Source organism: Micropterus dolomieu, linkage group LG16 (genome assembly GCF_021292245.1).
Source record: "Micropterus dolomieu isolate WLL.071019.BEF.003 ecotype Adirondacks linkage group LG16, ASM2129224v1, whole genome shotgun sequence".
NCBI classification, from domain to species: domain Eukaryota; kingdom Metazoa; phylum Chordata; class Actinopteri; order Centrarchiformes; family Centrarchidae; genus Micropterus; species Micropterus dolomieu.
In genome coordinates, this window is record NC_060165.1 from 5,080,058 (window position 1) to 5,092,097 (window position 12,040).

The following is a 12,040-nucleotide window of genomic DNA, read 5'->3' on the forward strand; positions in this document are numbered from 1 at the left end:
CAACCCCCCTCCACACACACTCACACTCTCCAGTCCCTGGCAAGATCTCTCTCCCCCAAATCCTCCCCACCCTGTTGTGAAAAGGAAAGGATTCAGCAATCAATGGTTGTAACACTGCTGTGCTGTTATCCCCCATTTCTGCTGGGGCCTCAGTGTGATTTAGTGAGGCTCCCGAGGCTCAATAGTAGCACGGTGCACCGCTGGGGGAGGGGGAATGTGTGTGTGTGTACATTTGTTTTGCGCATGTGTTTGCATGTATGTTTGTTTTCATTCACTGTGTGTGTGTCTGTGTGTGTGTTTAGCATGTTCAGAATACAGAGCACGGGAAGCGTGCATATCTGCATAAATAAATGGCTTGAGTGTGTGTGTGTGTGTGTGTGTGTGTGTGTGTGTACGCAGCTCCCCCTCTCCCCACCAATCCTATCCACCAGCCACCCGTCTGGGAATTGGGGCGTATGCGTCGAAATGTGATATTGGCCCTGGTTGTTTAGCCTGACAATCTGTTTTATTTAACAGTACGAGGCTCTCCCCTCAACACCACTTTGGCGTGGTGGCGTTTTAAACTGAGCGAAATTGAGCCGCGCCACGATGCCGGCTATATATCACTTAGGCAATTACAACCTTCACGGATCTATTGGTAATAAAAAAGAGGTTTTTGAAGCGGGAGCATTCCAGGCTGGGGGAAAAGGCTAACAGGGGAGAGGTGTTTGGTGTGGAGGGGCGAGGCGTGGTGAGCTAAAGGGGGGGGGTACGGCTGTTTGATTTGTGTCGTATTTCGCTGTGCTGTGCTAAAACACATCTCCTTTTGACCCCTGGTCCTTGTCCTGGTCGACTGTGCCTTGTGTGTGTGTGAGTGCTCATGGGTGTGTTCAACAGGCCCACATGGCAAATTAGCCAACAGGCTCTTGTGGATAATAAATCTACCTCCCAAATGCCACCGTGTGTAATTGAGATTTCATAGCGCTGATCTCATCTCTTCCTTTTTCCTCTTTTTTTCATTTTTAAAAACCTAAAGAATGAATAAAGATGTAAACCCCCCCACTTCCAACCTCGCCTTCACCATCGCTTCCTCTCCCATGATCCACCACAGCCATAATGAGATTTGATGTTAATCCCGACACAATATCACAAGATTACGCGCCTCCATTATGCTCCACGGGCACCGCCGACGGTGGAGAATGGGCTTGGCTCGTGTAGAGGAGGCTTGGCTGGGTGAAGGCACATTAATGTAATCTAAGTGTAATTGGGTTGTAATGCAGCTTGTATGTAAATGCAAGGAGGGAAGGTGTTTTTTTTCTTTTCTGTGTCATCCTCCCTGTCAGATGAGCTCAGGGTGGGGGAGTGGGGGGGGCACAACATAACCACAACAGAGCGAGAGACACTTGAGGCGCCTCAGCTAGACAGGGGAAGAGATTGATAGAGCAAAGGCGACAGATTGCCTGGTGCGTGTGGGGAGGATTATTTATCTCCAAACTGATGTCAAATTCTTGTAACAAGAGTGGATTGGTCAGAGAATGTGATTAATAAATGGAGTGTGTCAGTGGAGGGGAGTTGGCTGAAAAGAAGAGATGCATTTTGGATTTTTAAATTGGGTTACATGAAGAATTAGATTTGGATTCGGTGGACTACATTTGTTCTCAAAAAATAAATTTCAGTTATTATTATTCAGTTAACTGTGCTGAAGTCAATTATAAATTGACTTAGAAATTAGAAGTTCTTCAGAAGTGTTAATTTTTTATTTGAATTTCCCAAAACTTGGATGATAGTATATAAATACAAGGTGTTTTAAAACCATTTAAAAAGATTGTATTCTGTAAAAAAAAGAAAATAAAGATGAATTGTAATTTTTGGATACCTTGCATATGGTGATATTTATAAGTCAGCATCACAGTGGACCTCACATGATCATCTCACATCTCCACCCTGGTTAAGAAATCTCAAAAATGTCTGTATTTCTTAAGGAAACCAATGAAGGCAAAATTCTCGTACCAAGTTCTCGTTAACTTTTAGTGGAGAGCAATAGGAAGCATCCTGACTGGCATGGGATGTGGACTGCCAAGAACAGGAGGGCTCTGCAGCAGGTGATGAAAACCCCTCAGAAGATTAATGGCACCCATCTCCTGAGCGATATTGATGAGGTGAGGTGCCTGTGTGGAGTCTAAAGGATACCAAAATACAGCACCCACCCAGCCACAGCCTGTTCACCCTGCTGCTGTCTAGAAAGAGATACAGAAGTATCTGCTGTCACGCTAACACACTGCAGAGCAGCTTCTTTCCTAAGGCTGTGAGACCCCTTAATTCACCCTCAGCATGCTCCATTTGAAAGAGTTTTCTTTCTATGACTTGTTATTTATCTACGCATCTACTGTATATCATTTATGTATATACTGCTTGCTTTTTGGTCATATGATAATCGTAGTGAGTAAAATGATGTTGTCTCCTCTTCTGCTCTGCTGTCCACTGTTTAGGGATGGGTATCGTTAGGATTTTATCGATACTTCTACTACTCTTAAAAAACTTATTGAGTATTAGAATTAAATATTTTAAATATAACAACAGTAATGTTTAAAGCAAAATCACTGCATACTATATATGCGATCTTCATGTTTACATGTTCATGCTTGTAGAACACGCTTATTGATTAAGTTTTGGCTTTTTGCTCGCAAAGGTTTATTGCACTTACTTACAGTAACGAGCGTATATGTCGTCAACTTGAATAAAATAGTGCAATGAGAAAACTACGCAGAACGCGTACTTGTCAACATCACTGCCGCTTCCAGCATACCTGTAGCCAGTACTGATGACAACGCGGACACAGGGCCCTGCAATGTGAAGTCTTCCCATTGGCTGGATTTATGGTGCTTTCAAGCACAATAAATTATATTTTTTTAATGAACACGCTTTAGAAACAGTGTAAAATAGCTTAATGAAAGTTAGCAAGCCAGGTAATAAAAAATAAACTCATTTATAGATTAAAAATATAAAAACATTAATCATATTTTCTGTTTTGTAGCTCTGTTACTAGTTATCTTTGCTGGCGTTGCATTTCTGTGGTTAGCAGGTTTCCTGCAGCTGCTAGTGTGAGATTTTGAATCTCAAGTGAGCAGGGGTGCTTGGCAAGTACTGTTTTAGCTGTGAGGATCCTGATATCATTTCTGAATCATTTGCTGTCGCTACCACACACCATGTCATCTTTGCAAACAATAAACAGCAAGGTGCCAGGGAAATGTCGGGCTCAGGCAAGTGTGTGGAATAAAGTAAACAGCCCACAATTGACACTGCAACATGCATTCCTCAAGCTAATGAGCCGCTGCTTCCCGTGTCACTCTTCACCTTCACAATAGTGATTACCCTGTTAAAGAGAGCCAGAATACCTGCAGCCACACACACACACACGCTCATGCCTTCTAGCCGCAGTTACCGTGACAACAGAAAAAGCCAGGATCCATTTGGTGCAAATTGTTGCTTAAATACCAGTTAAACATATTCCTTAAACATGTTGCTATCTGCAGCTTATCATCGTATCGCTCTAGTGATTCTTGCTATGTAAAATCAGGGAGAACTTTTCATGAGAACTGTAAAGATTTGGCGTTTGTGTTGCTTTTTTAGCTGTTCATATATTTTAACTGTATCCGCCAACCCAGACTTTCTGTTTACGCTCACATTTATGCTTTTCCCCTCTTTGTCACTCTGAATTCTCCTCTTCTTGCAGTGACATGAGGCTGATGAGGGATCAAAGGTGTTGCTGGCATGCAGCTCAGTGGATGTTGACCAGTGCCAGTCCTTATATTCAGTCAACCTCAGGAACTCTAGCCGTAGGCCCTTTTGCACCTTATTTGCTAAATTAGTTCTGTGGGGAGTGGTGCGACATAAGACTTCTTTGAGCTGCACCATTAAGGCCCAAAGATAATCAGAGAACACCTGGAGTAGATTTGAACTTGAGTTTTGGTTTCTGAAATCAAGGAAAATATCAAGAACTCATAATAGAATAGTATTGGAACATATTATTGCTTGTTGTGGTACATATCACACACTTTTATATTTTCAAACTTTATTACTAGTCATAGATTCCTTCCTTGTACTTAATGGACTTTCCCAGCCTTAAAAATGTCTGCTGAAAGTAATATCACAGGAAGAATTTTCTTGACCAACCACCACAGCATGTTCAGTATCACTTTGGCTGATGCAGCAAACTGAAACGTAAACACACTACTCTCATTTGGAGCCTAACTGCCCAGAACCTGGAAGGATTCACAGTGGTTGGTAATGTGCAAGACCTTCATCATACATCTATTCTGCATTAGCACTGCATGCAGCCCTACACATTTTCTATACACACATATGGCCTCTGCAGGCTTGTTTATGTTAATACAACAATACGCAGTTTGCACTTCATTAATATTTGCTGTAGCATCTGGTTTCTTTGTTCTCCCATATGGTTCCTATTGTATGCTGTGCTTTAAATATACTGCAGTATGGTTATTGCTATTTTATGAAGCTTCTAGTTATTTCATGATGCCTTTGTGTAGGAATGTGGGTGCATGTTCATATTTTGTATTCATTTTCTGTGTATTTTGCTACTGCTTGTTTCATTACACCATAAAAGGTCCGTCATCCAACCTTCTGCCAATGCTTTCATTTATTCTTACCTACCATGTTCTTATTGTTCATAAACATTACAAGTTCAGAATACTAAATAGTATACATTAGAGACAAAATAGCATATTGTAGAATACAATTCTGGTTTCCACTCACCGATTTGTGAAAATGTGTTTTAACTGTACTGTGGTTTCTGAAAGGGAAGTGCCGAGTGGTCAGTTCAGTCCCCTTAATGCTATAATGTGTAGGAATGGATCTCTATTGCATTTATTAGATCAGTATAATTAATGGCCCATTGGGGAGCCAAGTGAAGTATGGCAGGCTATTACAAATGTCCTAATTGCTGAGAATATTCCCATTACTCCTTTTCTCTCCAGCTGTCACCATGCAATGGGAACTGGCTCAGTGCTGCCATGCAGATATGTGTATGAGGATGTTGTATTCAACTTTCTTTAGTGTAAAAATGGTGTAAATCTTTAAAAGCAGCAGCATACTTGAAGTTGTAGAAAGTATGATGTTTACCTAGTAAATAATCAGCAATCATTTTTTGCGACCGTATCAGCTGTGTTTTGATTGGCAGTGACTCTCACTGAGGCTGATTAGGGCATTATAGTATATTAATGGGATGCCGCGGCGTTCTTTATGTTTGACCTCTGACCTATTGAGGTGATGATTTACAGCACCTGCTCCCCCAACCCTACTTGCTCTCCCCAAGGAAATCACGCTGGGTCTATGGCCATCATTTACATCTCCTCGAATTAAAGCAGCAGTGTTTAGTTACGGCCCCAGTCCTCATGAATCAAACTTCACTGACCACTTGGAGAGTTACAGACACCCGTTGAATACCAAGTGCTGCTGAAAAGCCAATGGGTGGGGGGAAATGTCGACCAGTTGAAGAAATTGAAGGTGGGATCACCAGCACTACGCACCAGGATGCTCATAAATATGGAGATTTTGCAATAAGATTCTGTACAACCAAAGGGGATTGAAGTACACATTAATATTCTAATAAACAATAAATACAAGAACATGTTTGCCAAAGATACTGAAAGCATCCTGTCAGGGCTGGCCTTTTACATCTGGGGGCCCAGAGCAGGATCCTTTTGGGGCCCTGCCTTGCAGAGGATAGACTGAAGAATTCATAGAACCAGCTACTGTATACATTTATAACCCTTGCATTTTATTTGTACCTCTAGCAACCTAATGGGCCACAGCTCTTTTATTGCTAATTAAATACACTCACTAAAACTGACTGACTGCACTTGCCATTTTTATTTCTACTTTTTGTTGGAATGCTTAGTGTGGAAAATGTTTAAATGGCATCAACTGTGTTTGTCCATTAGGCTGTATGTAAATAGGCTCCAAACTTGCAGTATTAAAACATCTACTCTTGATGTTGCTGAAAGATAAAACATTCTACCAAAAGATTGTAGTTTAATTTTATATTTATTTTATTTTTATTTATTTTTTTACGGTATTATCTATACATCAAGATAATCATTTGGCATAGTTTGACAGTACAACAGAAATCACTATTGTGCACAATAAATGTAATTGACCAACGGCCCTGACGGGAACACTGTGTGCAAATACAAGACTGAGAAGGTTCAATCAGCAGTATATTAAAATAAAGGACCCCTGCAAATCAAGTCAGTCCTTACTTGGTCAGACAGATTTAATGGCCACTGAGCAGGAACAGATGATGGAGGTGGAGTAAATTTCACAGAACAGAAGACGTATGTTGGCATTCATCAGATGCCTGAGGAGCTGTAAGGTAAAAGTATGCGGAAACTTTTTGGCTACACACAACTTCATTTTCCAAAAGAGATAGACATAGTGGCAACAAACAGGAAACCTACCGACCGTATCACTTGACCCATTCATAGAGGATAAAGATGTGTCAATGTGAGTGTGGCATGATGGTGGGCCGAAATAAACACATTAACATTTGTTGTCATTAGTTGCTTTATTAATAAGTTTATTACTAAGTTTATTAGTTTCAAGCATTATCTTGGTCATTATAACTAAGGTCAGTTTGTTGTAAACAACAAATATCATGTACAAGAAGGCGACACAGTGAATTGTGATTTAGTTTATTTTATTTGAAAGGGACGATGCGTGTTAATAACATATTTGAAAATTAAAAGACATTTTTTATTGGCTGGACAACTACCAAAATACTACATTATTGCTCCTGAGAAACACAATATTCATATTATTGTGAAAAGAAAATAATGCTAAGTGTAAATCCACAAGTAAATGGGGTTATTTAGATTTGGCTTAGTATCTAGGCCTTTATGTTCAATTTGCTAATCTAACTAAGTATATTTGTTTAGCCTTGTTGTTCATATGGACTCACATAGAAGACTGAAGTTAATGTTCAGTGTGAAAATGGTCTTAAGGCCACTTTTTGATGGTCTTGTCTCTGTCTCGACTGCATTTGTACTTGGTCTTGTCTTGGTCTCGGACATTGAGGACTCAGGATTTCATTTCAAGACCATAACTTTGGCAATAAAAGTAAATTGCTTTTGCATTGTCTGATTTGTTAACATCCTAACTTTGATTGGAAGTAAAAGATATTGCTTCAAATGCAACCAATAACCCTAATTAATGACTGTCACCCCTCCCTGCGATGCTTACGTTGATTTCAGCTTCAGTTTTAATGGGAATGTGGATCTTTCAGATCAATTTGTGAAGTACCTATGATCTCGTTACACATTTTATTGCGTGCCATGAAATGCAGGGAACTGGCCTTGGTCTTGACTCGGTCTTGCCCTCCTTCGGTCTAGGTCTCAGCTGCTCTCAGCCCCTAGAAGTCTTGGTCTTGTCTCGGTCTCGATAAACTCCGGTCTTGGTCTTGACTTGGTCTCGGTTTGGGCGGTCTTTGCTACAATACTACTAGCACCCATAAGTGTTTACAACCATTCAAAAGTATCTTATTAAATAGGAGGTGTTTTGTCGCCAAACGTTCATCGTCTGGTAAATATTAACTCATGCGTGTTGTTTCTTTCCTTCATCAACCTTCTTTTCTCAGCGCCTGATGTGTAAATAATGAAATGAGTCAGCTCACGGAAACTTAGACATGCAGACCAGGGAAGCCGGGGATTGAACGACCGACCTTCCGGTTAGTGGACGACCGCTCGAATGCCTAAGTCACAGCCGCCCTCAAGAAGAAATCCCCAAAATTTGAGGAGTTTAGGAAAGATTAGGAAATATACATTTACTGACTTTTGCAGATTACCAACCGGCGTTTTGACCAGAACACAGTTCATGAGTCCCTCGTTTTCATGAAAATGGCTATCTTTTAAATTAACACCAAGGGCACTGCTGAGGGTTCAATTGTGTGTAGACGTCATGGTCAGCCATGTTTTTTGTTTATGTTTGGCTTCATGCACCTGGAACACTTTGAGGTCTGACGTCGGAAAGTTCCACTGGGAAATTCCGGCCTCCAACTCTGACTGGAATGCAGCACAAGTTAAATGCTCATATGTGGCTGGAAATATAAGCGAATCTCATCATATGTTTGTTTGAGATCCGGTTTGATCTAGTTTTTTCCATTGCAAACAGTAGTGAAGCAATCTCTTGTCAGGCGATTTGTTTAAAACTTTTTCTTCTGGAGAGTCCATCCTTACTTCCTTGATAAGGGTGCTCTGTACCTGCTGTTTCAAGTCAGGAGAAGCAGATGGAGAGTGACCTCTGACCCCAGTGGCCTACATTGGATGCCATCTTGTCACTCTATGACAGAGTGCCAGCCTACCTCTTTCTTGAAGCAAACAGAAAGTATGCCATGCTATTCCCCTTGAAGTTCCTTTCTTTTGTAATATTCAAGAAGAAAAAAGGGGCAAATTAGCACTCATGCAGTATGCATGAGTTTAGAAAGCCCCCCATATAATTCCACTGCTGAGGGAAAAAGGGAAGTCTAGGAGCAATACAGCTGTGCTTTTAGCAAGTTTAGCATTTCTGGCATGCAGTGTTATTAAATCTATGGTCTTTCTATGAGCGCACAAGATTCATTTTCTTCATCACATAATGCTGCAGATATTTCCTGTGCATTGCTTGTTGTTTGAGGCTACTACATAAGGTAATGGAACAGCATCCCCGTGGTACTTGAAAGGAGTGCTTTTCACAGCTTATTGCCAGCAGCTAACTCTCTGGGCTTCAATGGAAAGTCTCGTTGGGCTCCAGCGCTCGATTCATGATGTCCCTGAAGAACCAATTCTGAGTCGGCAGCACTTGACATGATTGCCCTTAAGTAACTGACAGGGTTGCAGTGTTACATGGCACTCTGGAGCTGGGTAAGTGTTTAGTGGCAAAGAAAACTAAAGATCTGGCCGGTGTGAAGAGAGGAGACGAAGGCGGGTCAGGTTCCCTAATGACCTGGTGGTGGTCGGCAGGGGAGGCAGTTTTCTCTGATGGCTTGTCTCACAGTGCATTATATTGAGGGATTATTGGAGCGTTTGATTGGCCAACTTCTGTGGATGGATGGTGGCTGAATTGCAGTGCAGAGAGCATTGATTTTAGTGACAGTGCAATCGCGTTTATGTGTGTGGGCAAACTATAAATGGGAATGTGCAGTGTATCTGTGCTAGTGTGGGGTGATTGCTCCTTATGTTTTGAAGTAGGCTTACTGTATGTGCCATTTCATGCACCAATATGCCAAATACAGTTTTTGCACCTTGGAATTAGGTGTGTAAACAAATTAAATCATGGTTTAAATGAGCAAAAGCTGTTGTACTAGTAATATTTCTAGTGCTAGTTTCCCCTCAAAATTAGGACCAGTTTGCTCATAAACCTTACTCCTCCCTGTCTCAAACCATGTCTCCACATGCATAATACATCGAGTCCAGTAAGGCTGTAACATCACAGAAGTGTTGACATGAAGTCTGATCTTTGTAACGTTTGTCGTACTCTAACTCTGACGCTGATTAGTCCTACATAGCGCAGTGAGTAAGTGGCACAGACACTGGCAGGTTTGGGGCTTCATTCACAAATCATGTTACAAATGTACAGTATAAGAACTTTTGAATGGCAGATGTGTTTTGCAGGATGTGAGTAAACCAAACGGACAGGATGAACCCTAAGTAGAGTCCACGGAGGGGCCAGCCACCGATCCTGTGGTATCTTTCCATGCTTGGAACACTCCCAGGGTGTGAGTTTACCCGACCTCAGCATGACTCAATCCTTCCCCTGCTACTTTTTGGTGGAAAATAGGTTGGGAGAAAAAAAGACAACAATCAAAAACAATCACTCAGCGTAGAACAAACGGCATGTAGTAGAAGCTTCTCCTTCTTTCTCCGTCTCCGAGCACCATGGCAACATTCACTTTGATATGCAGATACCCCCGGCATTTGTACAGTGCAGCACCAAGGGGAATATTGACTTTTCAGAGAGGCAGAGAGCGTTTGCATTAATTGTTAAGCTAAAACTGTGCTTCTCCTTTTTTTTGGCTTTTTTTGGCATTTAAATCATAGCATCTCTTATCTTTCTTCTTTCCCCAGATGTGGAGGGAAAACTGTTTGCTGGAGCCAGGGACTGCACTCTGAGGAAGAAGCTAACATAAGTGTAATTCATGTAAAACTACACAACCTGCAGGCTGAAAGTCCAAATCAGTCTTCTCCTTGCTCGAGTCATCACAATGACGCTCTCTCGGTAGCTTTTCGCTACCGGTTTTGCATTTGTCCTGTTGTCCAAAACCTTCTTAAACTGATAACACCAAGAGACACATTTTACTTTAACCATACAAAAACCACCAGCTCCTGCCATGGATTGCCTGTGTCCGGGTGAAGGCGTAAGCCGGACACAGGCCCTCGTCGGCAAACTGTAGCCATCTGGATTCCCTTCAAATTCTTTCCTGTGATTTTCCTCTGGAGTTATAATTTATTTGGACCAGGGATGGATGTACCGGAAGCCAGCAAGCATGCCAAGAAGTCGACAAGTCAAAAGCTGGAGGACCAGAAAAAGGTAGGCAAAACTTTGCTTTTTCCCCCCCTACCTTTTCGGTTCTTCTTTCATCTTCTCCCACTGTGTGTGTGTGTGCTGCTTTGGCTTTCCAGTTGTATGCGAGTAGAAGCCGTGGATGAAAGTTTGTTTATTGCCTGGTTTGTTGTTCTCTTTACAAAAAGGAGAACATGTTGATCCATTTGCTACTGTCTGAATTCCCAGTAGCTCCTTTGCTCCATATCTCCTAATAGCTATTTATAAGGACGAGGGGGAGAAAGGTGCAGTTTCTGCTCCAGTCTTTCATCTTTGCTCATGTGGCACGGCGGTGGGCCCCCGCCCCCACCAACTCCCCCTTGGGAATACATATTTACACTCAGTTTGAGATGCTTTTTATGTTAACCACTATGGGATAAGAAGGCAATGATGCCCGTGAAAATGAGACAAATAGTTTTTCTGTAAAGAAATACCGTGTCTGCTAATGGTCTGCCATTCTGCTATGGAGGGCAGAGAGTGAGCACATAATGTCGAGCTTAGTGAAGACTATTTTGATTCTGACTCCGAATGCAGCGGGATCAGATTAATCTGTGGCGGCAGTGGCCGGATCGATGGACAGAACTCGGACGTCAGTCTGCAGAATGTGGGATTGGAGGATGGCAGCACTGGCCTCTGTCTTTTCGTTCAATAAAAACAGCAGAGAACAAAGCCACACATACTGTACTATATAAGGTGCACCAAATGCAAAAATGCCCATAGCTTTGTTACAGCACCAAGACACACACACGGAAGAACTATTTTTGTTCCTTTATATCACCTGCATACAGACAGAGACATACATGCCCACTAAAATGCATACGCAGACTGAAACACACATAATAGATACACAAACACACACCGTCCTGTTTCTCCCTCTCTGCCTCTGACCTGATTCCTCTAATGAAGTGCTTTTGATGAGCGTAATGATTGTCCAGGCGAAGCCCAGGGAACATCCAAGCGCAGCGGACGTGCAGTAATACATCAGGTCTGACATTTGTAGCGCTATTAAGATCTCATAAAAAAGATGATTGTACTTTATTATTTTTTTCTCCTTTTAGACCTGAGTGCCATCTGGGAGTGCTCTTTTTTTCTTACTCTTTAAAGCCACACAGAGACATGTTGCTGCTTGTGCTGCCAGGCAACAACATTTTATACCCTTGTCGAGAAGGCAGAGGAAGGAAGGTGTGTTCCTGCCCTTGGAGTTCTAGGTGATTGCAAAGCTCTGCGGTAGACCTAACAAATAAAAATATACACGTGCCCACACAAAAATCAGAAGGTAAATTACCCTCGTGTTCCATATCAGAGTGTTTGGTCTCTTTTTCTAAACACTTGTAGACCTCTACACCCTCTGGAGCTATCACATCAATATACGCCAAACAAAAAAACAAGGCCATATTGTAAGGAGCATATTTTTTTTTGGGGGGGGGGGGGGGAATTGGGTCTGAGCAAAAAGGGAAATCCAAATTTT

At 41.9% G+C, this 12,040-nt stretch overlaps 1 protein-coding gene across 3 annotated transcripts in view; it reads left to right on the top strand.

Annotated features, from left to right (window-relative positions):
* The window catches only part of nav3 (neuron navigator 3), a 375,602-nt gene that overhangs the window by 30,821 nt on the left and 332,741 nt on the right, over positions 1-12,040 (top strand). Inside the window, exons 1-2 of one of the 3 annotated variants that reach the window (XM_046072614.1) lie at positions 8,193-8,379; positions 10,098-10,560. In XM_046072614.1, coding sequence (XP_045928570.1) covers positions 10,492-10,560 — 69 coding nt within the window. In that variant the 5' untranslated portion in view covers positions 8,193-8,379; positions 10,098-10,491. Of the gene's footprint in view, positions 1-8,192; positions 8,380-9,730; positions 9,749-10,097; positions 10,561-12,040 lie in introns of those variants that run through there. The other 2 variants (XM_046072615.1, XM_046072613.1) reach the window with 2 other exon arrangements.